This window comes from Phyllopteryx taeniolatus, chromosome 20 (genome assembly GCF_024500385.1).
Source record: "Phyllopteryx taeniolatus isolate TA_2022b chromosome 20, UOR_Ptae_1.2, whole genome shotgun sequence".
NCBI lineage: Eukaryota > Metazoa > Chordata > Actinopteri > Syngnathiformes > Syngnathidae > Phyllopteryx > Phyllopteryx taeniolatus.
In genome coordinates this window covers 6,503,213-6,530,768 of record NC_084521.1, presented here as the reverse complement: position 1 = coordinate 6,530,768, position 27,556 = coordinate 6,503,213, and the positions used below count along the sequence as shown (strand labels likewise).

The 27,556-nt window shown below is 41.7% G+C and overlaps 2 protein-coding genes across 3 annotated transcripts in view; both read left to right on the top strand.

Annotated features, from left to right (window-relative positions):
- The window catches only part of esyt2b (extended synaptotagmin-like protein 2b), a 28,179-nt gene extending 15,365 nt beyond the window's left edge, over positions 1 to 12,814 (top strand). Inside the window, 17 exon segments of the mRNA XM_061757799.1 lie at positions 1,037 to 1,157; positions 2,411 to 2,473; positions 2,475 to 2,588; positions 2,673 to 2,755; positions 3,498 to 3,546; positions 4,199 to 4,288; positions 4,360 to 4,455; positions 5,027 to 5,128; positions 6,987 to 7,061; positions 8,217 to 8,303; positions 8,392 to 8,541; positions 9,090 to 9,436; positions 10,495 to 10,593; positions 11,001 to 11,132; positions 11,240 to 11,345; positions 11,481 to 11,530; positions 11,959 to 12,814. Coding sequence (XP_061613783.1) covers positions 1,037 to 1,157; positions 2,411 to 2,473; positions 2,475 to 2,588; positions 2,673 to 2,755; positions 3,498 to 3,546; positions 4,199 to 4,288; positions 4,360 to 4,455; positions 5,027 to 5,128; positions 6,987 to 7,061; positions 8,217 to 8,303; positions 8,392 to 8,541; positions 9,090 to 9,436; positions 10,495 to 10,593; positions 11,001 to 11,132; positions 11,240 to 11,345; positions 11,481 to 11,530; positions 11,959 to 11,992 — 1,798 coding nt within the window. The 3' untranslated portion in view covers positions 11,993 to 12,814.
- Positions 12,815 to 13,947: 1,133 nt separating this feature from the next.
- ncapg2 (non-SMC condensin II complex, subunit G2) lies at positions 13,948 to 27,155 on the top strand. 2 transcript variants are annotated; one of them, XM_061758493.1, is made up of 27 exons: positions 13,948 to 14,095; positions 14,190 to 14,305; positions 15,204 to 15,371; positions 15,477 to 15,582; positions 15,661 to 15,818; positions 16,755 to 16,889; positions 16,988 to 17,082; positions 18,093 to 18,249; positions 18,565 to 18,657; positions 18,747 to 18,863; positions 19,245 to 19,421; positions 19,769 to 19,921; positions 20,824 to 21,046; positions 21,125 to 21,222; positions 22,109 to 22,282; positions 22,709 to 22,779; positions 22,857 to 23,013; positions 23,105 to 23,272; positions 23,564 to 23,674; positions 23,748 to 23,897; positions 24,280 to 24,376; positions 24,577 to 24,761; positions 25,063 to 25,188; positions 25,428 to 25,531; positions 26,501 to 26,601; positions 26,681 to 26,771; positions 26,869 to 27,155. In XM_061758493.1, the coding sequence occupies exons 2-27, from the start codon at positions 14,228 to 14,230 to the stop codon at positions 26,927 to 26,929; spliced, it is 3,354 nt and encodes a 1,117-aa protein (XP_061614477.1). In that variant the 5' UTR covers positions 13,948 to 14,095; positions 14,190 to 14,227; the 3' UTR covers positions 26,930 to 27,155. The 2 variants fall into 2 exon arrangements, with proteins under 2 accessions (XP_061614477.1, XP_061614478.1); XM_061758494.1 differs by having other exon boundaries at positions 13,948 to 14,305; positions 22,109 to 22,231.
- Positions 27,156 to 27,556: the final 401 nt, after the last annotated feature.

Here is a 27,556-nt window from a genome sequence, read left to right as displayed (position 1 = left end):
TGGACATCATTACAAGCAGTTTGTCAGATGACATTCATTAGGTGGTAGAGTGGATGGACAAGGGCTTGTAACATCCTTCTTGAAATTGCACCATTTTCTCATTGCAGTACTTCCTTGACACCAATGAACTACTTTCGTCTTTAGACAGGGCTTTAGTGGCATTTTGTGGCATTTTAGGGCGTTTCTGAAAGAGTGGGAAACTGTGAATTTACATTTGATTGGGCTAGTGGGGTGAACCCCCAAAATTGATTTTTCACCTGAATTTTGGGAAATTCCAGTACCAACCCATGCCTTAAAAGCCAGCCATTTTGGTTTGAAGCGGCCGTGTAAGGGGCATTTTGTCCATTTGTAGGGATCATTCAAAGAAAATTCAGCCCCCGAAGGCAGTTTTACTTAGCAACATGAAATTTGATAGACATGTTGATCACTGGTAGACCCACAAAAAGTCTCAAGAGTCCGTCCCTCAAAACTAAGCTTAAGTCTGCCATTTTGGTTTGAAGCTGCCGTTTTAGGGGCATTTTGGTCATTTCCAGGTGTCCTTCTAAGACAACTTTGTCTTAGAGATTTTGTTCAAATGCTACCAATACTACAAATTTCTTATGCACTCAACAGATGGGCGACACTAGACTGGAAAAGATGTTAGTTTTAGCCATTACAAGCACCCTATTGATGGCACTTTGTTTTTTATTTTTCAAAATTGGCGAGGTGTATCTGGCTAATACAGTATATACATATTTTCGGGGTCCCGGACGTATCCAAATGATACAAGATTTGGCACACTAGTCCATCGTGACAGGACGTCCCACATCAAAATAGGACCAATGCTGTAAAAGGCACAGACGGTCATCTATTTTGGTTAGAAGGCGTTTTTTAGGGGGGTTACGACACCATGTAGATGGAAAATTGTCAGTGAGAGCCTTCTTGCCCGTGCTAAAATGAGATTAGGCCAGAATATTTGTAACCCAAAGGGTGTACTATTTGACTCATCTTGTTCATAAATAATGCAAGGCTCTTGTTTGTATTGCTTTCCTCACAGCGGCCTCTCTGACAGTCTAATTCAAGACATCATCTCCTCCTATCTGGTCTTACCCAACCGGATAACCATCCCGCTGGTTGGAGACGTGGAACTGGCCCAGCTCCGCTTTCCCATGCCGAAGGTACCGGCGGAAACAAACCTGGGACGGTGTGGGACTTTGGTGGTTAATTGATGGAAGTAGGCAACTAGTTTTCATGAGGGGCTGACAGTCCGCCGTTGGTTTTGCTGCGGTTCAAATTCTGAATCGTCGGTGAATGACATCGCATTGTCGCAGATTTTACAATTTCATAAATACCTGTGGCTAGAAAGCAAAGCGTGGCGAGTCTCTGTCACCGAAATGCGCCGGTTCAGTTTGTAAATGGGCTGATCGATCATTGCCAACAGCCTCTCAAAATATCAAAATACCTTTATTATCACTTGTATTTTGTCTTTGTGGCAATCTGTTTCTTACTTGATAATAACGTTATGTTTTTGTGGTTCAATAAAAAAAATGAAATAGTACTGCATATTGTATGTGGAGCCCTATAACCCGATACAGGTCAGCTTTTTTTTCGGTTGCAGCGCATCGATAGATGTGGGGTGCTAAAGTGCTTGGTGTGCGACCAAGAGTCGTCAGTCGCCAACTTTAATTCCTTAGCGATGTTCCACCAGTCACGTTGGCGGGCGGAAAATTTCCCAAAAATACCTTGATGGACAGCGACGATTGCTCTCAACAAAGGGGAAATGAATACATTCATTTTCACACGCTTCATACTGGAAAAAGTTGGTAAAATACAATATTTTTACGGGCAGTGTGAACGGGGTTCTAGAATCCTGACAAATGTAAATTTGAATGTACATGTTTTATATACCAAATTGAAGCGACAGCACAGTGTGTCAAGGCCTCAATCCCGTAACCATCACAAAAAGTTGAACACTCGCGGGCAACAGCCTCGATTGAGACGCTTACATTTTTTCATCCCACTTGAATCATTAAATGAATTAATGAAAATGTCAACTTATTACTGTTCACTGAAACATGAGTGATGAAGCTACGCTGTTGTAAGCCCTTGGTGGCATAAAAAGCCAAAGCAAGAAATTAATTGAGCAATATAAAACTGGTTGGTACATCAGAGAATATAGGAACAACCACGCCGCAAAATAGCCCCCCAGCGGCGCTGAGCAGTAGGGAAAAAATTCCGTCGAATGACGGCTGGTATCTCGGAAAATGTATAACGCAAGTCACTCGTATCTCACGGCACCAATGTATACTGTCAGTATTTTCCTCCAATTGCTTCAAAGCATGATTCACTGAATGTTTCAAAATAATTTAGACTTTGCATCCTAGCATCCAGTTGGTCAGTAACCTATAATCTGTTCGTCACGTCTTCCAAGGGAGTGCTTCGGATCCATTTCTTGGAAGCCCAGGATCTGGAGGGCAAGGATAAATTCCTGGGCGGGCCTCATCAAGGGAAAGTCGGACCCTTACGGCATTCTGCAGATTGGCAATCAACTCTTCCAGAGCAAGACCATCAAGGAGAGCCTTCACCCCAAATGGAACGAAGTTTACGAGGTGACAAGGATTGAGGATTTGCGCTTTCATGAATCCGCATGTCGGCTGTTTACATCAATAATAATCAATAATTGTCCTCATCAGGCCTTGGTTTACGAGCACTCGGGTCAGCACCTGGAGATTGAGTTGTTTGACGAGGATCCCGACAAAGACGATTTCCTGGGAAGGTGTGTTTCCTCTGATTCTCATTTTGGGGGCCAAGCCTTTATTTCTGTTTTAAAAACATGTAAGGGCTACATGGGGGAGAAAGGGTTCCTCTTGAGTATGTAAAGTGAAACCCCCTTTATCGTGGAAGATACGTTCCAGACCCACTCGCAATTGGTGAAAATCCATAATATACAGAGAGCAATGATCATATTAAAAAAACTTTTTAAAATAGTTTTACCTGTCCCTCATGCTTTGAAGACATTTAGACTTATTAAAACACACTTTTTAAACACATTGTAAACATATTTGAATAAACCGAAACCATTGCAAGCGTAAAATACTTTACGTATTGTATTATCTTTGTGTTGGATATGTGCCTTTAAGAGGCGGGGCCTGCTTAGGTGGCGAGTTGTCGTGTGAGTGTCTGATCATGAGCTGAGGCTGACAGCAGCTACTGTGTGAGTGTGCTCATTGGGTTTATACTTTACTGTTCTCCCGGTGTTTAATAAACGGCTGAAGAGTACATCAGCGACTGTGGCTCCCCTTTCCCACATGCAAGGTCATTACATATTTCCGCAATATGGCAGCGATTTCCCCAGTAGACAAGTGGTAGAGATTTTGTGAGAGACAAGTTCCACAATAAAACCTGGGCCGTGGTATGAAAAGAGTGTGCTATGAAGACACCTGGGAACTGTTTTGATTTGGGTGAAAAATGCCTAATAAGTCCCTTTTAACTCTTTTTTTCATTTCGGTTGCCCGCAGTCTGATGATCGACATGACCGAGCTGCACAAAGAACAGAAGGTGGACGAGGTGAGCTTTTTTTTTTTTCTTCTTCCTCTCCTTTCAGTTTAACTCCACGCTCTCGATGTCTTTTAAAGGTTCCGTTTCAAAAACATCAGCAAATGTGTCGAAGACACCGGCCTCGTGTGCGTTTGTTGAGCGAGCGTTAAAGCAAAGCCAGTCGGCTTTGCATAGACAAGGGCGAATAATGAGCCCCCGGGCAGCTAAATCCGCCTACCGTCTGCGTTTCTTTGTGCAACAATGTGACTCTACTGTTTTGCCATAATGACGATAAATGCCTGAGCTGAATTCTGGTTGAAATAGAGTGGTAATGAGTTGAAATGGTAAGGATGGAGAGAAATGAATCTAGGACATTAACACCAGTTTAAACCTCGCAGGAAATCGTTCCCACGATACTGCTTTTGTATGTTTGTTGTTTTTGTATGTTTCTTCCTCGACTGAGAAACCCTAAGAGAGAGACTTTGAGAGAGTCTTGGTATGTCGGGGAGGAGCTAACTTTTGCCTAGTTTGTCTGTGTGTTAGTTACGGAGAGTCTTTGCCGCGTGTGTTTGTTAAGCTTTTTTAAAACATACAAATTCAAGGACGGTCTTGGACTTTTGCTTCATACTGGATAAGTAAAGTAAAGCTTCACATCCCAAAGATGTTCTTGTGCGCTCGGCAGTGGTTTGACCTCGAGGAGGCTCCGACCGGGAAGCTTCACTTGAAACTGGAGTGGCTGTCTCTGCTGTCCACGTCAGAGAAGCTGGAGCAGGTACGCGACCGTTTCTGTCTCGGGCCGTCCGTTGCCCGTTGTCTGACTCGGCCTCGTCTCGGACCAATCAGGTGCTGCGGAGCGTGCGAGCCGACAGGAGCCTGGCCAATGACGGCCTGTCGTCGGCACTGCTGGTCGTCTATTTGGACTCGGCGAAGAACCTGCCGGTAAGAAAAGTCATACATAAACACACAGGCAACCAGTTTAGTAGGAAATGCCCACTTGTTCAAATAAAAGGGATAGTTCAGTATTATCACAAGGCTTAAGTTTCGTCTACAGTTTGCTTTCTGTGTTCTTTGGTTTCCATGACAACTGAACTCCTTGTGAACCCGATAGTAGCAATCAATTCTCCCTTTCTTCATTATCTTGATCGTATGGATGTACTTTTGCTTAAACCCGTTCCTTTAAAAAAAATAATTACGCTCGAGTTAAACGGTTGCTGTGTTTTCTTCTCGCTGAGCCAACATTTTAAATGGTTGAGCGCAATTTAAAAAATCCCAAATCAAACAATTCGGAACACAGATATATCGCCAGTTAAGTGTGCACACTTGTGCAACCATAGTTATCTTTTCTTCAAATTGATTTGTACAAGTAATAGGTCACAATGGTAAAATGTATCGCTATCACAAAAACCTGGCATTTGTAGCAGGGGTGTGTTGACTTTCTATATCCGCTGTGTGTCTGTTTTAAGTCGCGCCTCTTCATCTTCATTGTATCTCCTCCTGCCCTCCCCCCAAGAGCATCTTCAGCGGCAGCTTAGGCTGCGGCAATTTAAGCGAGAGACGAGCTTCTGGCCTGGTGTTTTGCGAGAGCAACAGCTCGGAGTATCGCACCATCGGCGTGAGTCGTTTAGCATGTCGGTTGTGTTTTGCCTGCACGGCCTGGTGACTAATCGGTTGGCTTGGAGTGGTCATAATCGGTTGCGATTAATATTAATAGTAAAATAGCAACAAGAAAGTTGAGAATATCTACTGTAATTACTGTAATAAACAAAAAGTAGTCTGTCTAGTACAGTGTTTTTCGAAAATTTCACGCAGCGTACCACCTAAAAAAATACTTTTCAACTCAAACAGGCTTACTCCAATTGTACCTAACCTAACCATTTTCACTCGTTATCGTCCCCAAAAAACAACCGGACTTTCAATCTCGAGGCGACATAATGCCACCAGTGCGAGGGAATAAGCGGAGTTTTACAACACTGCTCAGACAGTTGAGCGTTCAAGAGAGTTCATAGATTTGTTTTCAAGCTATTTTCAACATTTACACACGACAGTAATAATGCTTAACATTAGCAGACGGCATGGAGACAGAGCAGTAGTATCGATTTGGGTAAAAATATGAAATATTTGGACGAATGAGATTTCGTCCCACCAGTGATGATATGCAATATTATTAAATATAATAATAACAGTAATAGATAATAACAATTGAATAATGATTCTTTTTAAACGTATTGCACATCAAATTTAATTTTACAAATTGTACCTAAATGAACAGACAGGTCTTAACGAAAGCAAATGTCATGCACTTCAAAGTTGAGTACAACTGTACTTTACTGAGGCAATGATTATTTTACTTACCACTAGGGGGCGCCCATGTACCACACTTTTAAAATTACTGATCGAGGTTCTTCGATCACCCTTACATTCATGTTTTTGGAATGTGGGAGGACGGCGGGAGCCAAGATTTTAACCCAGAACTCTTCGACTGCGATGCAGGCTCCTAACCTCTTGCCCCCCGTGTTGCCAGGCTGAAACTATAGAAGAATGTCACAATGGGGAAATTGCATTTTGACTTTCAATTGAGGACCCCTGTTATGTGGTTCTTCATTATTACTTTCAAGGCTGACTTACACTATGTGATTTATAACAGAAAAAAAGCTAGTAGACAGGCTGTTATACTGCCCGTCAGAAAGGCTAGCTTGTTAAAGTGTTCCCTCCCTGCAGTCCCGACAAAGTCATACCATTCATCTTTTTCGACACGTCGCCCAACTCCAACCCTCCTAACTGTGGATGTGATTTGTTATTTGTCTCCCTTCAAATTCTCCTCTTTGGCTTGAAAAGAACAACCTGTCAGATTTCACCTGTGACGGGTTGAAGCAGGTCTTTAAGGCCCTGAAGGTAACGTGGGATCAGTATACACACGCGACACCACGCGCACCTGCACTTTCCCCGAGTTGAATCGTTAAAATATGCATGTGTGATGTCATCTTGCATGCTTTCATACTTTAACCACTCGCATGTCTTGCACTTTATCTAATTTGCTTGCATTGCGTTCAAACTGCACATTTCAAACTCACTGAATGCTCACTGAATGCTTTCTCCCTAGTAATGAGCTAGGTGACTTTAATAATAGGACCAAAACAACCAGATGAATGTCATCATAAAGAATTTTGAATGGAGTATAATGGATAAACAGTTTAAATGTCCAAATATTTGAAACTCTTAATCTTATAATTCATTTACGATATATTTTTAAATTCTAAATGTTGAAAACATGTTTACTTATTATATACACAGAATATATTATGTGTAAGGCTTGTCACGCCGATAGTATTCATGCGAAACCTTTCAGATCTTGCATAAAAACATGGGACCGTCGCCTTGCGTGTGCAATGGGGGTTATTTGTAAGAAATGCAATAGCGGAATCGAAACGTCAATGTCTCGATATCGATCCCCCCTGTGATTCTTTACATAGTCGGCAAAGAAGAGCAGCAGCGAGCCGAGTCCTTACGTCCAGTTAACCGTCGGGCACAAGACGCAAGAGAGCAAGGTCGGTATCTCCTTTGAGCCTTTGCGTTTGATGCATCGACTATGTTCTATGTATGCTTGAACATTGAAGTTTAACAACAGCTTGGGCGACTTTGAACTTGGAATCCATCCGGCATGCCTGCAAGTGGCTGATTTCTGTCGCCTGTCAAATGAGGAGAGAGCGAGCGATGAAGTAGGAAGGAAATACGCAGTGGATTAGCGGACACACCTTTGAGTGGCTGCTTAACAACTGTGGGCCAATAGGGATGGCACCTTCCTCATAGTGTGTAATGGACACTACGGTTGCAGCTATCGATTTTGCGACCGATATTCCCGTTGATTAATTGGATAAAAATGCATTTTACGTTATTGAACAACATAATGTGGACGTGTGATTATTAAGTGTTTAATGAAGCCATTGAAAGAGTACCGGCGGTTGTTTCTGTCCTTGACCAGTAGTGGGGGCATGAGAAAAATGTTCTAAATAGCGGTGGTATCTACCATCAAAACCTTGTGTTGGTGATCATAGCTGTGGTGTTGTAGTACGTTAGTTAGTTTTGTTTTGCAGCTTCCATGGCGGCAACCTATGTCTACAAGGTGTGGTGCGTCTGCAGTAGCATTAGTCTGTGTGGAAAAAAGGATCACTGCGAAGCTATGAGGCGAAGATTGTGTGTCATTTTTTTTAAAATTGAAATATTCATGTTATTTGATTAATCATCTCAGCCTTAATGGAATTGTTACAGACCAACAAGCAATAGTGTGCGCATGTGTCTCAATGCCTTTTCATGGGTGATTATGTGTATGTCACGTGTCGTAGTGTGCCTTCACATGTGGCCATGTGTTGCGTGTGTGTTCATGTCTCTGTATGTGTGGGCGTGTGTCATTGCGTGGTCACGTCTGGTAATGTTTCAAGCTTCCTCGGTCGGCCCTTTGAAAGGCGCTTTCTAAATCTAAGTTATCCTATTACTATAAATGTGGTGGTCGGTCGGTTTACACACTGTATCATATGCGACCATGGGCTCCTAGTTATCTTTGTGAAGGCAGATTTAGAAGTGTGGATGCAGATTTGCCTGATAATGTGTTTATAGCCAGCGAGAACTTTGCTTTAATGAAGCCCGTCTAACTAATTGTCTCCACTGCACTTTTTAACGAAATGATTTCCTGTCTGCTCTTAAAGATCCGCTACAAAACCAAGGAGCCTTTGTGGGAGGATTCCTTCTGCTTTCTGGTGCACAATCCCAGGAGACAGGAGCTAGAAGTGGAGGTAAGATGCACATTTGTTTTGTTTGTTTATAGCTTTGCACCAATTTGTATGAGAGTCTCTGACATTGTCTTCTCGCTTCCTTGTGCAGGTGAAAGACGACAAGACCAAGTGCACCTTGGGTAATCTGACCGTGCCCTTGAGTGGCCTCCTGCCCGAAGAGGACATGACGCTGACGCGGTGCTTCCCGCTCAAGAACTCTGGTCCCAGCTCCAGCATCAGATTTAAAATGGCCTTGCGGGTAAAAGTGGTCCGGTACACGTTCATTTTAAACCAACTATAGCCTCTAAAACAGGGTTGGGGGGAGGGGGGGGGGACATTTTAAAGACTTTCCCATCCTCATATGCCTGTTGACATACTTTGAAAATTCGGCCCCCGTGCCCAGTTTTACTTAGCAACATGAAAATTGGTAGGCATGTCTGTCATGCGTAGAACTACAAAGACAATTTTGTTTGGAGTGGCCATTTTATGGCAAGTTTGGTTGTTTCCATGGGTCCAAGACGAACTACCATCGCCGCCACCAGGGAGTTTGAAATTATAAGTGTTTTGGCCTTATAGATTGTGGTACATATGCAGTTGAAACGACAGTATTAATATAGGCAATTATAAACATTTTCAGGAAGGCAATTACTGACGTTTTTTTTTCACTATTCGCAGCAGGGCTTGGCCCCAAGTCAAAAGTCACTGTAAAATATTGCGGAGAAAATTTGATTCCCCTTTCACGAGTCTAAAACAAACCTTATAATATTGCATCAGTCAACAATGTCATGTGTCATAACTCCTCCTTAGATCCTATCACTAGAGAAGCAGGTTTCCTCAGACCAGCCTTCTTCAGTCCGGGTCCGCAAGTCCAGTTTACCCCAACCGTCCGCCTCGACGAGAGCGTCCCCCTCCGACTCGCCGCCGCCCCATTGTCCCACGCCGCCGCCCGCTCACGCCTCTTCCCTCACGCTGCATCACCGGGACGGCGAGCCGTACGCCGCCAGCCCCCTGCGCAGCGTCTCCAGCCTGTGTGTCAACATGTCGGCCTCCCAGAAGCACCTGGCCCACAAGGACTCCACGCCCAGCCTGGTCTCGGACATCTCGCTGCCCTTCGCCACCCTGGAGCTCCAACAGAGGCTACGACAGCTGCGCAAGTAAAATGACAAATCTATTATTTATGGTTCCATTTCCTCTCGTCACATTTTTCTATATTGCCAAACAACTCAGTCAAAACCCCTCCCTTGCTGCAGAGAACCACAACCTCTCATATCAGACTGGCGACACCATCATCATGTCCGCCAGACCACTTTCGGCTATAAAAACTGCAAGTGGGATGTAAAACGGACTCCCAAACTACAACATCTAACTTTGTTCATCATTTAAAGAGACATTCTGCTCAGTAGATACCGGGAAATTACTTAACCTGTTCTTAAGTGCAAGACAGTACTGGGACTTCACTAACATCCATCCATCCATTTTCTGAGCCGCTTCTCCTCACTAGGGTCGCGGGCGTGCTGGAGCCTATCCCAGCTGTCATCGGGCAGGAGGCGGGGTACACCCCGAACTGGTTGCCAGCCAATCGCAGGGCACATACAAACAAACAACCATTCACACTCACAGTCACGCCTACGGGCAATTTAGAGTCTCCAATGAATGCATGTTTTTGGGATGTGGGAGAAAACCCACGCAGGCACGGGGAGAACATGCAAACTCCACACAGGCGGGGCCGGGGATTGAACCCGGGTCCTCAGAACTGTGAGGCTGACGCTCTAACCAGTCGGCCACCGTGCCGCTTCACTAACATTAGTTTGATATTATTGAAAGTTGAAGGTAGCTGACATTTTTGTTTCGTCTTTGACTCTCGAGCCATGCGGAAATGTGCTTTAAAATGGTCAGTTAACAATGGAGTTAACAAAGTAGTCATGCTTTTAAATGTGGGTACATTTCAGTTAAAAACAGCACACTACACGGAAAAAAATATATATGATTTTAAAATGAAGTGAATTTAAGTTAAAAACTGCACATGCAGTAAATTAGCTCCTAGATAAATTGTTTGGAGATAAGTGCTGAAAATGTGCAAAGGCAGAACTACGTAGTACTCATTTGTGGTGATATAGCGTAAAACTGTTTCCCACCATTTCAGTTTTCCTGATTGTTTTTTTTGTTGTTGGTGTGGCTAATATGGTGCCGAGTGACGCACTTGTACTTTCAGTGGCTCCAGCTCCTGCCAGTTTCCCCTGGGGGAGGTCCACCTGACCGTTCGACACAGCACCCAACGGAACAAGCTCATCGTGGTGGTGCACGCGTGCCGGTAAGCTTGCCAAGTGGCGTCAAGTATAAATGCTTGACGTCTGACTCTCTGAAAGCTTCGGAATTATTTTCATATTTCCTCAAATTTCGGGGTTCCCTCTCGCCGGGTGCGTCATCCACCTAAGACCAACTAAGGCCTCCCTGTTCCCAGTTTATATTTCATACAATGACAATGCTCACAAACTCAGTGTGGAGTCTTACCGAATGTTGTAAATGTTAAAGATGATTTTACGTTATGTGGCCATGGCAATTCAATGTTCCAGTAGCCTCTGACAGTGACACGTCGCTGTCCGTAAATACTGTAACAGCATTTTAACTCTTGGAGGCAGCAGTTCAAACTCAAACGCAACGACACATCACCGAACACAACTTTTGCCTTTTGTCTGTATGCGTCTGTTTTTCCTTCAGAAATTTGATAGCTTTCTCCAAAGACACATCGGACCCTTTCGTCCGCCTCTACCTGCTGCCTGACAAGAGCCGCACGGGCAGGAGGAAGACCGGCACCGTGAAAAGGACCCTCAATCCCGTTTACGATCAGACGTAAGTTTCACGTAGTAGGATCACATGACACGGGAGATTGAAAACTCATGTAGTGTTTGAGAATCATGAAGTTATTCAATAATATGGTGTGTGTGGATTCATTGCAGGTTTGAGTTTAGCGTGTCGATCGTGGAGCTCCACAGGAGAACTTTGGATGTTGCCGTAAAGAACGGAGGGAACATCTTGTCCAAACACAAAGGCCTCTTGGGAAAGGTCATTTTCATTTTCAGTTTTTTTTTTGTTTGTTTATTTTTGTTTTCTTTGTGGGTCTATTTGAGTATGTGGCTGTTTTTTAATGATAATAATCTCCAGTCTCTGCATGTTGAAAGTTACCATGTGTAATTGCAGGTGCTGGTTGATTTAAGTGGAGAAGATATAGCGAAAGGATACACGCAATGGTAAAGTTCTATTTTATTCTATTTTGAAGTCTTTTATAAACATTGTATTGTATATATTATGGATAGTCTGTCAGCTTTATTTTGTCATAACGGCGTATTCACAGGACATACTTTATAGGATTACTGGTGAGAAATTACAGGAAAAATTGCAGGAGAAAGGAAAAAAGGTGACAAAAAGCAAATTAAAACAGTAAAAGGTAGAACAAATACATACAAATATAGGAATAAAAAAGGGGACTCACAACATCTCTATTTTTAATAATTGAACATTATTATAATTCCTATTATTTTTTTTTTTATCTTTACTCACTATTACAAATATGAATTAAAATGTTTTTTTAAAAGTAAAATTATATCTATATAATCTACAGTGTATTAAATAATTAAAAAATGTACTGCTACAGTTATTATGAATATTTCCTTTGCAGGTATGAGCTCAGTGAAGGTGGTTTGTCATCGTAAAGGAGCATCCAAGACACGTGGTGATTTGAACCATTTTATTTATGTACTGCACATTTTTGTCATCTTGAATCATTTCAGCATGCGTTTTCCTATCATTTTCCCAGACTGACTGTTGTCAGAGCATAAAAATATTGTAACATATTGTAATCTAATCATAATGAAAGGTCTTGTCACTGTTTGTGATGTTGTTCGTATGTAATTTAGCAGGGCATTAAAAAAATAAAAATAATAAAAATGTGACAAAATTCTTACCAAAGGAGCAGAATGATCCCCACAAGTTGGCCAAGTAGCAATCGCGTTTATATTGTGTCCTGCAGTGGATGCTTTGACTTTTGTTATTTATTTAGTTTGATTTCAAACATGGAATGCACATAAAATTGAATGCTTTGTGTATTTTTAGGTGGACTTTGTGCAATATTTTTGTTTTGTTTTTGGACATGCATGGTCTCCACAGCGAGGACCTTTTATGGGCATTTTCTAAGGATGCAAAAGAAATATCTATACTTGAATTTGGAGTTTGATGGTGATTCAGACCAGATGTGAGCCAAGAAACCAGACTAGAGACAACTGTTCACGTGTGTGTGTGTGTGTTTTTTTAATATTCAGGGCTGCCAACAAACTGTAAAGATAATAAAACAAAGGTTTGTATGTTTGTTTTGCCATGCAGTTATAGATGTTTGTTTATTGGAGCTTTTTATCTATCATGTGCCTTAAAAAAATGAAAAAAACCTCACCACAGTGTAATTTTTGCCTTCTTAAAGCTATTGATTTTGAATGACGTGTGGCATTTTGATAAATAAATTGTTTCTTTTGTGAAAATGGTGCGACTTGTTTTTTTTTTTGGGACTGGTCATCAAAATAAAGCCTTCGAGTCAACTGTATCCATCCATCCATTTACTACAGCAATTTTCACCCCATGTTTTTTTGTAATACAATAAATTTACAATGACCATAATCTTGAAAAAAATCATTGTATAATATATTATAATTATGTAATCATTACATATAAAAAATATTTAGTGGATTGTCACAAGATTTAATTAAAAAATGTAACCCACATTTAAATTAATTGTGAATCAATGTATTAATGTTTTATTGTACTATTACAAAATATATTTTTGATGGGTAGAAATATGTTCTTTAATGCTCTAAATATTTTCAGCCATCTTTTTGTTACAGTAAAATAATAAAATTAAAAAAAATGTTAAATCAAACCCACCCATCATAAAATTGGTATTTTTGAAATTGTAATTTTTTTTAGATATGGTCACCCATCGTGAAATTATTATTTTTGTAATTGTTCAATAATTTCACGATGGGGGACTATATTTTTGGAATGTCATTTGAGCTAGTGTGGAAAACAATAATTCATCGGTAAAATTATCGATGTTTTACACATTTTCAAAGAAAAACAGAACGTCAAAAATACAATTTTGTCAAGTACGTCATGACACTCCACACATTTATTTTAATGATGGGTGAAAAGATCTAAAACTAAATAAATAAATAATTGTATGACTACAAAAAATATATATATTTTTATGACGAGTAAACATATTAATATATAAAGTATGTTTAAACATTTTCAACTATTTCAAGGTATTCATATCTTTTATCAAAGGCAAATTGTTTGTCCAGCTTTTGTGCTGGGATGCGGGTCCTCGATTTACGACGGGGTTCTGTTCCAGCAGTGCCGACATAGTGTTAATTTATTTCCAAGTCGAAACCAAGCATTAGTAAAGTCTTAATAAAAATAATTTTGAAGGAAAAAAATGAAAGTCAATTGCTCGCAAGCAATGTATATCGGGGACATCGTAAAGGAGGTCAGTGTATTGGATATCCAATGTATGAACATCTATAGGACGGTGTCGCCATCAAGTGGCAGTAAATGACAACTACATATTATTGACGTCCCCAATGACGCTGTACGTCATGACGTATCGCAGTCGTACGAATTTGAGCGGGTCCTCAGCGGCTGGTATGGAGCTTTGTAAACATACGAGCTCACCGAATTATCGCTACAGAAGCTAGCTAAAGACGATTATAGCTGAACGTTTGAATGTTTTATGACTACAAGACACATTATTGTCTGGGAATAATTCGGTAGGGCTTAGTTTGCTTTTGTAAATTGACGTCTGTTTTAACCGTAAAGTAAGTGACGCTCCCCCATAGTTCACCACCCATAACTACTTTTCAGTTTTAGTCCATCACTTCTTTCCAAATAAAAGCGACAACATGTCCAAGCGTGAGGCTTTCGTTGAAGCCGCCTGTAAGGAAAATGTGGACGACTTCCTTCAGCTCATCCAACTTCACGTAAGTAACCGTAAACCGTACAGAATGTCCCGTACTATAAACTATAAATGCTACATCTCAACACGTTAAGTCATACTTTTAATTAAGTCACAGTTTGAACACTAATACTTCATGTAAATATAAAAAAGTAATAATTTAAAAAAAGGCTAAAAATGATTTAATTCATGTGTATTTTACACAAACGTTAAACAGAAAATGTACTCAACTCAACTTTATTAATCAAAAACTTTAAAGAACAACAGCTGAAAAACAGTGCTGTACATAAATAAAAAATGGAAATCTTGAACAAAGCATATACTGTATTTTGATGGGTCGTCCTAAAAAATAAATTGTGTAGATTCTTGCGGAATTTGAAATACAATATTTAATCTGCAGGAATCCATCTTGAAATGAAAAAAAATATATATATTTTTTTACTGTTATAAAAATGTGTTGATTGAATTGGTGATTTAATGTTTTCACGCATCAAAAATATATTTTTAAGTGAAATTAATAATTTTTGATGGGTGAAAATATTTAAAATTATTTTAATATGGCCAACTATCATAAAATGATGAAAATGAACAAAAGTTTTTTTTTTTTAACTATCCCAACTATTTGAAACAAAACAAAAGCAGAAATGTTATATAAATATTATATATTGTATTATCCATCCATCCATTTTCTGAGCCGCTTCTCCTCACTAGGGTCGCGGGCTATATTGTATTATTCATTATCAAACTTAATGTGATGCTATTCTGCATAATATAGTGATACACATACTATACTGGACCCCAGAGAACAAACTGTAAACATGTCAGGTGCTGTTATAACTTGACAATGTTTAAGCCTGTGCTCTTCATATTCTAAATTGTGTCTTTCATGATTGTTTTGCCCCACTTGCGGTTTTGCTGAGCAGAAGGACAAAACGGATCCTTTTGACGCAGAGGAGGTGATGCAGGAGATGTCCAGGGACCAGCGTGAGGCTCTGTGGGGCAAACTGGCCTCGCTCCTTCGGGACTTTCTCCTGGAGGTGCCCCCTGAACGCTGGGAGGAGGCTACAGATGCTGAGTCGGCTGTGGATGCCGTGAGTTGTTTTAAAAAAAGATATATATATATTTTAATTTTTTTTGTGGGATGGGGTAGGTGTAGGGCAAATATTCAGCTGAATCTTTTGGCTTTTTTTCTCCAGAAACGTGTTGTGGCCGGTGTGACGCTTGTGGCCACCGTGTCGCTGAAGGTCCTGCAAGATGGTGACACCTACAACGGCCTTCTACAAATTGCCCACCAACTTCACGGTGAGTTTGCTACTAATTTGTCAATTTCTCTTCAGAAAATTGTGTCGACCGAGCGTTTTTCTCGTTCTTCGCTCCCAGATGTTCTGGTGTCACTTCCCGTGACGGAAGCTCATGTGCTGCTCCACATCCACATGCTGTGCGAGGCCTGGTGGAAGAAAGACCTAAAGGACAAAGACAAGTTTGGTCGCACCGCTTTTGTCATTGCTTTGAAGAAGAGCTTCCTTTTGGCGAAACCGGTTAGTAAGTTATCGGAACGTTGAGGGACGCAGCTAGATTTCCAAGTGGAAGCCATCCTTTCAATATTTTCCATAGGCAATAATGTAAAGTGACTTAATCATTGATAAAGGCTTTACATCTTGCCCTGTATTTGGGTACTACTTCTAAGGAAAATTGATGAAATGGTAACATGCTAGCAGTTGGTATACCAACATATAGCAAGATGGCAACTTAGTACTAAGGTACTACTTTCAATGACAATTGATAAAATGCTAACATGCTAACAGTATGTTAGCATAGAGCAAGATAGCAACCTGAGGAGTAAAAGCGCTAAGGCAGATCAGGAATGATGGCACACATTTCTCTGTAGTCAGGTGTTTATTAAAATGAGAATTGCTGAAATTCTAACATGCTTGCATTTGGTATGTTAACATGGCAAAATTGCAATTTTAATAGAGAAAGCGTTGAGGCTCATTGAGAAGAGTTTTACGTACGGATGGGTGCGTATCGATACCATGTTGGTATCGGGCCGACACCGGCCTCATTTCACGGTATCGGGTACTCATAAAGGTTGCAGATACCAGCCACCGATACGTAAGGCAAAAAAATCGGACATCGAGTAAGTCCTCCTCGCCAGTAGTTGGCGTTACACTGCAGCGGTTTGAAACATCATTTGAATCATCATGTGCGAGAAAGAAACAAAGAGGTCTTTTTTTCCCATTTATCTGTCATTGTGTTAATTGAAATTTGATGTGTCAAAAGTAGTAGTGGTATCAGTGAGTTCTCGAGAGTGAATACACGAAGAGTTAATGGTCTGGGAAAAAAAGTAGTATCGAACAGCCCTAATTTTACAAATACTCTTGTATTCAGATAATATTTGTAATGAGAATTGATAAAATGGTAACATGCTATCAGGTGTGATGATTGCATCGGTAATATTTATTTGATCTTGTCAGGGCGCTGAGCTCCAAAGACTCTGGAGCCTCCACAAGGTGCTCTCGAATGTGGACTACGCGTCCGAGTACGGCGAGCAGCTGGGCAAGCAGCTGGTGCAGTGTTTCCTGCGTCCCCCCTTCATCCGTAACGACGAGGCGAGCGCAGAGGGGTTCACGCCGATTGCCCTGGTGTCAACCAGCTGAGAGTGTGACCGTGCGTGCGTTTGTGTTTGTGTGTGCGTGCGACACCACAGGGCAAGAGGTTCATGGTGTTTCTCTTCAGCTGGCACGTGGACTTCATCCCGCTCATCCACGGCACCATCAAAAATCAGCTGCAGTTTTTTAACAAGTGAGAGGTCACCCTCTGTCTTATACCCTTCAAGCATTTTTATTTGGAATATTCAGTTTTCAAACCATTTCGGTTGTGTTGAATGAATGCAGGTGGAATTTGACGGAGGGTTCGGAATTGAATTTTTGGGGAGAGTTGTCAACTCTGTGCTTTAAATTAGCCTTAAATGGCCAAACTAAAAGCAACAAGCAATTTGGACTGTTTGTCATCTCACTGAAATGATAACTACTCAGCCTTTATCTTAACATGTCTGACTAATGCAATTCCTTACGTTAACTTCCGGCTTTTAGGGTTTTTATATTTGTCCACCAGGTGGCTCTACTTCCCCCATTTAAACTACGCAGCCAATTTTGACACATTTTACCATTTTTTGAATGGGTACCTTACGACTTATCTGATCATGACTTCAGCCTGAAATATATGAATATATTGGTGCATTTTAACTTTTTACTTTTTTTATAACTTAAAGTTTAGACTTCTAAGAAAAAAATACGTTGACACATACACACCTACTTTCCTTTTATATACCGTTATCCAACATGCATAGTGAAACGCAGGCATCAGTTCAATAGCAAGGCATCTTTTTTTAGAAAACAGAATGGAAGAAAAAAATGTTTGCTTCCAAAATATTTAGGTACAATTTTTATTTAACTTTGAGCAACGCATTTTTAATTAACTCATTTGTCTTCCTATATTTAAGCTCAGTGTCAATGTTCAAACTGTTCATAATGCTTACAGTGTTTTACTGTATTTTAATGTTGGTCGTGATGGTGGTTCTTGGAGAGCTAAGTATTTTTTTGAGCTGGTACTAGAGTTTAAGAACGAGAGTTTTAACCTTTTAAAATCGACTCGTTTAAAGGGGGGGGAATCCTGATCGAATAGGTGTTTCATATGTTTTTGGGAAGTTGGCCATTTTTGTGGTCTAGGGGAAAATAAGTGAGGATATTTAAACGTCCTCTCAAGGGTTTTAACATTGTTACCTGTCCTCACAATGTCATCGTTTCTTCCAGGATGACTGTGGCGCATATCACGGAGATCTACTTCAGCGCGTGGAAGAAGGCCAGCGGCAGCTTCCTGGAGGTTATCGAGAGCGAGTGCGTTCAGGACTTCATGAAGTGCGCCATCTTGATCCGCAGGTCGTCACCCGTCCGCAACAAAGTCCAACAGGTAGAAGGAAGAAAAATCCTACAAAATGGCTTTTGATGGTTCCATTTTAAAGCATGGTATCTCATTGTTCAAACTTGCAGCCTGTCTCATGCAAGTAAGCGACTGTACACCCCGACCCGATATACCGTTTGGCCTATGGCGAGCCCGTCTTTCGTTACCGTGACAATCAAGTGTGGATTTAGGGAATTGAACCGGGAATCAAGTGCCTTGTACTTGCAAGGGCCTCAGAATGTGAAAGTGTGGAAAAATAAAAGTGCCCCTAAAAAGATTGTTAAAGAAAAACCTTAATGTTTTCCCTCACTCGACTTCCTGCAGATTGTCTTCTATTTCCACAAGAGGAAAGTCTACCGGCCAGTGGTAAAGATGCTCAGTGCCCTCTACAAGCCCATTCTTTGGAAATATCTCAATGTGCGTATATCTTTTTATCCTTCTTCTTTAGTCCTATTTATCTTGGCCCCACGCGCGTCCAACGTCTGCACCTTGTCTCATCGCCACAGGTCCCTAATTTTGAGGTTCGCGCCAACGCCACCTTGCTGTTCACCGATGCCTTCCCCATCCTCGACCCCGATCAGGAAATTGAACAGGCAATTCAAAAGCAACTGGACACACTCATGGTGCGAATGTTTATTTGATATATTCATATAAAATAATGTGTCTGTGTGTATGTGTATGTGTATATAAGAAACGAAGACGAGCGTAGAGTCTGGTGGAATTACAAGTAAGAATGCTGATGCCATGTTACCTCTGTGTCTTAACTACAAAACGTGAGTTAGGCTGGTAAATTAATATTGCTGTCGTAGTATCGGAGCATATTTTCAGGTACGAATACAGATGTACCCCTATAATTAACCTGTGCGTTCACCTTTTTTGAAATTGTTTTGTTTTGTGGTGTTCTATGAGATTTTGAAATGTAAAATGTGAGTCTTGGCTCAATAAAGATAGAGAAACACTGGTGAAGTATTTTCACTAACGTATCCGTCTATCTGTGTTCTAAGGTGCTGCTGTTTGACAAACACCCCTGCGTCCGCTGCAACGCCATCCTGGGCGTCTGCAAGATCCTCGCCAGGTGCTGGGATTTGCTGCCGGGGGTCATCATCGTTGACTTCCTGAAGAAGTTCGAGGAGCTGGCGGGGGATTGTAGTTCAGGCGAAGTCCGCTGCGCTGTCTTCACGGTGGGAAAAGTTTTGAAATATGATTCTGTATATATATTTTTTTAATTAAGGCCTTATCCTCAAAGCATGACATAATCCTCAAATCTACCCTTCAAAAAAGGTCACATTGTTGTCCAATTGTGTCGAACCAATTGACAAGAAAGTAATAAGATAGATGATATTGTCATCGTCGAGCGGAAACCTCCTATGTCCAAATTTGATCGATTTCACATTTTTTTCACAATCTATCTATCTCTTCTTTTTACGGGAGGTTTTAAATATGAACAAATTGGCCTTGCATTTTCTTTTTGTTTTTTTAGAGGCTTCCTCAAACCTGCAGGTATTAATGACAGCGTTGTTCTCCTTAGTATCTGTGCATGGTCTTGGACAATGTGCTAAGCCATCCCGTGCTGGAGAAGCTGGTGCCCAGGTTCAAGTACAGCCTCCACGACACCTCGGAGAAGGTCCGCGTGGCTTTTGTCGACATGCTCCTCAAGCTCAAGGCGGTCGGTGCGGCCAAGGTAGTTGAACTCGCCATATGTGCTCAAGGGAATCTTCATGAGCTACACCGCACCATCTCATTTGGTCCAGAAATTGAAGAAATGCTCTGGTATGATTCCCAAATGTCCAATTTGTTTCCCCCTCCTTGTGTGCTACATGAGCAGGTAAAAAGAAACCAAATTGTTAGATTAGTATTCTTTTTTTTTTTTTTATTACCATTTCTGAATTAGCCCTTACAAAATGGATCTCATTACTGTGCCAGTGTACCAAATGAAGGTAGGTGAACACTGAGCCTTGTATATTATGTGACTTGTGCTTTATTGGTTTTCATATTGCTCCACCAAACTATTCAACATGTATTTTGTATGAATCAAGATGGCTAAATAAGTCCTGTGCAAATGCCTAGCAGATAGTAGTCCCTTTCACACTACCTCTGGCCTGTGCCTTTCTGACAGGCAGAACAATTACACACGGCCCTAAACACAAGCCGCATTGTGTGCCACATGGGCATTTTAAGCGGAGTATGTGCATACCAATAATCAGAACTAATTTGAGCATTTCCCCCCCCCCCCCCCCCCCCTTTCAATCAGTGTCAACAAACACTCGAATGTCAGACGTCTCTAAAAGATACCGTGATGATTTATCCTGTGGTGTGCTCACGAATCACTGATATTATAGTGTGGAACATGAGGATTGCGACTCCAAGTGGAGTGTCATGATAACAATAATACCTGCAACCCGCATGCACATTTTGTTTAATAATGCAAAATAAGTTTTTATCCGATTCACCGATGGGATAATCGATTGTAAAAATATTCAATAGGTGGAACTCTGGTTTGAATACAGCTATTTACTTAAGTGACTAGTGACTGTACATTAGGGTCTCATCTCTCCCCACCCCCATCTTCACGCTCCGCCGCAGTTCTGGGATGTGTGCAGCCTGGACCACCTGGTGGTCCGCCTGGCCTCCGACAAGCCGCACGTGTCCAAGCGCCTTGCCGCACTGCTCTTCGACTCCTACTTCCCCGCCGACGCCACAGAGCGGGACTTGTGCGGCCGCTGCATCTCCTTCATCCAGATGAACCCCGTGGCGGCCCGGAAGTTCTACCAGTATGCCCACATGCACACCGCCCCTGCTAATATAGGTCACACTTTTAAGCATTATTATCTCATTCTAGCATGTAGATTCTTAAGATTAAACTCTGTTGTATGCTTACAATCAGTGAAGTTGATGCTGGCCATCCGCCGTATCCTGAACAAATGCATCCAGAGCAACGGTGACAACACGGAGCATACCGAAGGCAACAAGGAAAACAGCATGGTAAGGAAAGACTACAGCACCTCCCACAGAGATCTTGCACGGGTTTTTTGACTTGCGAGCGTAAACTTGATACAACAGCTGTATGGTGGCTTTGAACTCAATTCACTTCACAATGAGCAGCAGTTTGGAAAATAGTGAACAATTCATCAAAAAGAAAGGGTTGCTTCAAGCTTTTTCATGTCACTCCCAGTTGAAGTTCACTGTTAAACTAAACAAAACAGAGAATTATACGTTGTGTTTTTAAAACAGCCAAACAAGTGCCTAAAAAGAAATTCCCTGCTACATATTACTGTACAGGTGGAAATTAAAATGACCTCTCAAAACCTTTGAATGCACAACAGTTCAACTCTTCCGTGTTGCAATACTTTTGGCACAACTTGCTGTTCTTTAACAAGGAGCTGAGTGGGAAAATTCACGACAGGTGTTTAATTCATGTTTGGACCAATAAATATCCTGGTTCAATTCAGTCAACACGCAGACTGGCTAACGGGCTAGCCGATAAACAGCCAGCCAACTCTACGATCTCATTTGCTGACTCCCACGCCAATCACCAGACCATGCCCTACCTTTTAAAGACACACTCAAAGTCAAAGATATTATAGTGCGGAACGTGAGGATGCCGACCCCAAGAGGACATTGTTGTTTCATGATGCAAAATCATGTTTTTCATTAATTGATGGTATAATTGGTAGAATAATCGACTCTAACAATATTCAATAACCGCAGCCCTTATAAGAATCCTAAAATAACAGTGTGGACTGATGAACGATACGAAAATGTTTTCTTATTTGTTGATTTTATTGTGATGTGCACTGCACCTAGTTTGTGCCTGCATTACAACACAAACTTGTAACACACTGAGATACAGATGCGTAGTTCTCCTCAGCCTCTAGGCGAAAATCCGCTGGGACTGGAGAAGGACGTGGTGGCCAGTCTACTGGAGGTGGTGGTCATCCTGTGGAAGACGATCAACAAGACGCTGCATCACAACGAGGAGACGCAGAAGCAGGTGTATGCCCGCTTTGGCGCAGTCATGACCAAATACTTCAACGCCTTCACGGTACTCAGTCGCACCACTTTGACTTGATTCCTTTGTCCTTTATTTGGTAGCATCACATCTCTGGTTGTTATGTATGTGGTTGTTTTGTGTATGTTGTGTGTGTTATTTCTGTTTGTTTTGCCTGTTAGCATGTGTGCGGTGGTTTTGATAATCAATTCGTTGTCACTTATTCGATTAATTGTTGCACCTCGGTTTGGATGTTTTGTCTGTGGTTGTTTTTTTCTGTTTGTTGCTTGTGCGTTCTTGTGAGTATTTTGTTAAATTCCAGACATGCATGCCGATGAGAAGTTTGGATATTGCTGCTCTGATGCCTTAATTTACTTGTTCTCATTTCTGTACATAACTACTGTAAACCTAGGCAGAGTAATCAAAACTTACCTATGTATCTATACTTATTGCGATTAATCTAATCTATCTGTTGTTCAGGATGAGCGATGCCAAGATGCCCTCATCCAGATGGCGTCCTACATGCCCGCCAATGCGGTGGCAACATTTAGGTGAGTAGACATCCAGCAAGTACATCTATCTGCCCCCCTCTTGCACTGACATCTTTATGGGGAATGTCTTGTCCCAGCTACGGCGTGCTGTCCCGCTTGAGGAAGATGGACTCCGGAGCGCCGCCCTTGGAGTACGGCCAGCTGCTGGACTGCATTTGCAGTTGGGGCAAGACCGCCGGCATCATTGAGCTCATCAGCGACTGGCTCTCCGAAGCCCTGCCCAAGAAACGAGGGGTCGGTCTGTCTGGCTGTCTGGCTGTCTTTCTGTCGTCATGGCAACAGTAACACTCAAGTGACTTCGCCTGGCTGTCGCTCAACCCAACAGGAAAGTGCCAAGCGGAAGGTGACCATCCAGGTGACGGCGAAGGCCAAGCCGTACCTGGCGCTGGCATACTTGGACTACTTGCTCCTCCATCCGTCCACGCGGGACAAAGTCCTAGCGCTCAGTCAGGGTCCACTCAAGCAGCTCCACACGCTTCTAGGGAACTGGAAGGTGTGTTGGAGTCATATTTTAACATGGTATAATTAAATGTGTGTGTTTAATATATGCTATACGTGTGTCTGAACTGTACAGTATGTGTGTGAGTGTGCGCATGTGCAGCATATCCATAATCGATATACAGATTAAAATATCTATATATACTACATGTATATATGTATGTATGTATAGGTAGTGTACATATGAGTAAATATAGCATGTATTCTGTATGCGCGTATTTGTCACTCTTTGTTTTGCATCAACAGTAAAAGAAGCTTCTTCGTGTTTGAACGGTCTTGTCCACAGTCGCTGTTGTACTCTCACCTCAGCTCTTCCACTGATGGCGTGGCCGGCGCGGACTTGGCCCTGAAGGTTTTCATGTTTCACGCCCGCCTCAGCGTGCACCTGCAACACAAGGTGAGTCTCATCCATGTCTTTTAAGCCACTGAAGGAAAGCCATCTTCTGTAAAGTAACCTCAGCTCCCCCTAGCTGTCCGAAGGCCGTGAGTACCTGCTGTCTCTGGAGCACACTGCGACGTGGGTGGGCGAGAGGGTGCTGCCCTTCCTGGCCAACAGGCGTCAGGGAGACGGCGATGATGAGGCAGAGCAGTCCAGAGGGTTAGGGGCAGAGATAACCAAGGTGAGCGCCATATTTTTTTGGTTGTGCTCGCTCCAGTTGTGAAGTAACGTTGCCATTTTGGAAACATATATAACATTGAGTAGAGAACTATTGAATTCAACCAAAGGTTTCCTGGGGGGGGGGGGTTCCTCGGAAGTACTGTAAATCTGGCGATACTTAAGCTCACTGGGAACACAAAGCAAAATCTACCAGGCAACGACTCTTAACTTGAAAACTCGCGAGTTAAGGCACTGTTATTTCGAGGTACCAGCGTAACTACAGTATCCAAAAGTGTAGGGAGGGAACTTCGTGGTAAACCAGAGGTCCCGCTGTATAGAATGAAACCCAACTGTAGGGACACCTTGAACTGGAACGTGACGTCTTCTCTCCACTCCTCCATCAGAGCTTCCTGTCAGTGTGCACGGACGTGCTCGTCTGTTTGGCCGACGACGACTTCAAGGCTCACGTCCTGCACCTGTGCTCGCTTGTCGTGCTCTCAGGTGACGCTTCTGAAATTCTAGAGTTTTATTAGGAACAAAAAAAGTACAACTAGGTAAACGTGTCACTTGTGTCTTTCTCTCTCTCTCTCTTCCCTTGTGCGTGGGTGTGTTGCCGTTGATGTATTTCTCTCTCGCTGACTGTGTGTAACTCTCTCTACGTCTCTCTTCCCTCACTCACACTCGCTCACTGTGTGTTACAGAAACGGGCTACCTGTGCATTCCCGCCCTACTGCCAGTTCTGAAGGAGTTGACGGAGAGTTACCAACTGACAGGCGAGGAGCAGGATGTCCCCACTAAGTGTTTGGTGGTGGTAGCGAACATATTCCAGAGCATTATAGAACTTTTAGCTCGTCGATTTAAGAAAGAGCCGGAAGAGGGGAAACGGGTACGTAGAAATTTGTATTCATGACTTACTTTATTATTCTGCACCAAACTTGTTTATATGCAATAGGGATGAATGGTAACATTTAAAATGGTTACTAAAGGGAGAGGTAGAGGGAAATGTGTGAAGATTCCGTTTGGTTGGTGCTTAATCTTTTTAAAATTCTAAATCAAATGTGTAGCAGTGCTTCCGGTGGATGTATTTGTAATTTGGTTTCTTTTAGCAATGTTGTGATTGTACCGATAATCAAGATTACTTTGGTCATGTTGTAGTTGTCAATCAGTCTGTCGTTGTTGTTTCTTAGCTGTGCCAGTCGACTTTGAGCAGCCTCGCTGACTTCCTGCAAGTGGCTCAAGCCTGTAACCTCAGTGGCGTCTTCGACACCCTTTTCGCCATCGTCATCGTGGAGACCAGATACACCCTCCAGAAGGTGAGTGGAGTGGTCAGCTAAATGGATGGGTACCTGTATAGGTACTGTAGTTGGATGGATAGCAGGGCAGCCCAATAGATAGCTGGCTTGTTACATAAGGAGATTGGTCGATAGATGGTAGGCAGATAGCTACATGGGTATGTAGGTAGAGTAGCAGATTGGTTGCTAGATGGATCGACCTCCCCACTCGCGAGGTGAAGGGGATATTAATGTGCTTCCCCACTCCCCTCACCTCCAAGATGACGCACCCCGAAGAGGTGGTGACTCCAGAGACCATGGAAGACTTGCCTCCTCTGTCCGGCACCCTCTTGTCCGTCATCCTCAAGTCGCCTCCAGTTGCCAGGTAAGGAAGAGACTGACAGGAAAAGAAAACTAATATGCTAATAAGTCTTAAGAGAGTTGTCATAAGAAATATGACTATAACATTATTTTCTTGAAGAAATATAAAAAAAATATTAGCTTATTCTCATAAACTGACTATTTCCCCCCCCCAAAATCTCAAAATAAGTATTTTTTCTTGATATATATATATATATATATATATATATATATATATATATATATATATATATATATATATATATATATATATATATATAATAGTAATGAGAAAATTGGACTTTTACTCTCATGGCATTACTACAAAAATTAGATGATTTCTCATAGATGACATGGATCCACTTCTTAAAAAAAAAATCAAATCAATGTATCCGTTGAAGGCCTTTTAATTTGTTTGCTGTTTAGATGTGCAAATGTTTGTGTAATGGTGGGATCATTATTTAAAAAATATATATTAGAATAATTAAAATGTACCTCACAAAAAAAAAATCTATCTACTTGTTGGATTTATCTTACCCAACATTATAAAAAATAGACACAAAAGGAATGAAGACGCTGGTTTCTTTTTCTCATGAGGAGGGCGTATGGGAGATTGTTCAGATCACAGCCTCTCAACACGCTCTAAACAATCCCCCCCCTCGCTCCTGCTTTTATTTGAAATAGGAGGGATTTACAAATCATAATGTTCTAAGCAATAAGACACAACACAAAATATTTGATAATAAGAGGGTTTTTCCCAGACATAGTATTCTAAGTAATAAGACACAACACATAATATTGAACCAACACCTGTCATGACCCGACCACATCCGATCACATCCTTGGTCCAGGCGCCCTTCCATCGGATGATGCTGAGTCTTCTTTTTGAAGGCGAGACATCTAAAATTGTCCATTATACTAATGCAAGCTAAGCAAATAAATGATAACTTCTACAATTTATCTAACACTACTGTTATTATTGTGTTACCCTCAGGGCCTTTTCGGCCGAGGTTCTCTCCTCACTGGATTCTGACACCTTCGGCAGTCTGACTGAGCTGGCTGCTGTCGTGCATCTCCTGGCGGTCCTGCGGCACGGTGGGCTGAATTATCCTGCTAATACCACGTCATTTGTTATTATTAGCATATTTAACTGTGATATTTCATTTTTTTCCAGTGGGACAGTCCAATGCGTGCTTGAAGAGAGCCGCCGTAACCGTGCAGCAGCAGATACACACGCACGCAGATGCAGGCGGTGACATCCAAGGGTAGGGCCACGTCAAATAAGAGTGGATTTTTGTGCCTCAATTAATTTGAAATATATATTTGGTTTATGAAGCAAAAATTTTGTCATTCTCTTTGCAGGGTCCTTTATCAATCTTCTGTGACAACGCTCAATGAAATCCTGACACATTGGGCTGACTGAAAGAAAAAAATACTTGAGCTCTCTGGAGTGGCTACATTTCTCTATTTTCTATTTGTATTAAAAGCATGTATTATTTTTCATGTATACATGAAATGTTTGGGTGGGTGATAAAAATATGTATTTGGTGTCGTGTTCATATGGTATCCATGTGCTACTATCCTACTATATGAGATTTGCCGAAAATGGCTGCTTCCAAATAAAAGGGCTGACTTCCTGTTCAATTTTGCGCATGAGTCCTAAGACTATTTACTCTATACAAAATAATATTTTATGTAATGTAGTTACTACAGTGTATAGAAGTATGTTAATAGATGGGTAGCTCGGTTGGTAGGATAGTTAGGAGGTAGGTAAATAGAAAGCTAGATGGCTATGTAGGTAGTGGTACGGTTAGGTAGGTAGAAGTATATTTGAGTAGATTGGTTGATAGATGGTAAACAGGTGGATAGATGAGTGGATTAATAGCGAGATGGGTAGTTAGGTGGATAAGTAGTTTGGTCGATAGATGAAGAGCCAGCTACAGAGATTGGTAGATGGGAATATACATGAGTAGGTGGATTGGTAAATAGATGGGCATGTAGATGAATATATGTAGATTAGTAGCTAAACGATAATAGGTTCATGGGTGGG

Coding starts and splice junctions, on each gene's coding strand:
- ncapg2 (XM_061758493.1), top strand. CDS start 14,228: ATGTCCAAGCGTGAGGCTTTCGTTGAAGCCGCCTGTAAGGAAAATGTG. Junction 19,922..20,823: donor AGGCGGTCGGTGCGGCCAAG/GTAGTTGAACTC, acceptor GCTCCGCCGCAG/TTCTGGGATGTGTGCAGCCT. Junction 21,223..22,108: donor GCAACAAGGAAAACAGCATG/GTAAGGAAAGAC, acceptor AGTTCTCCTCAG/CCTCTAGGCGAAAATCCGCT.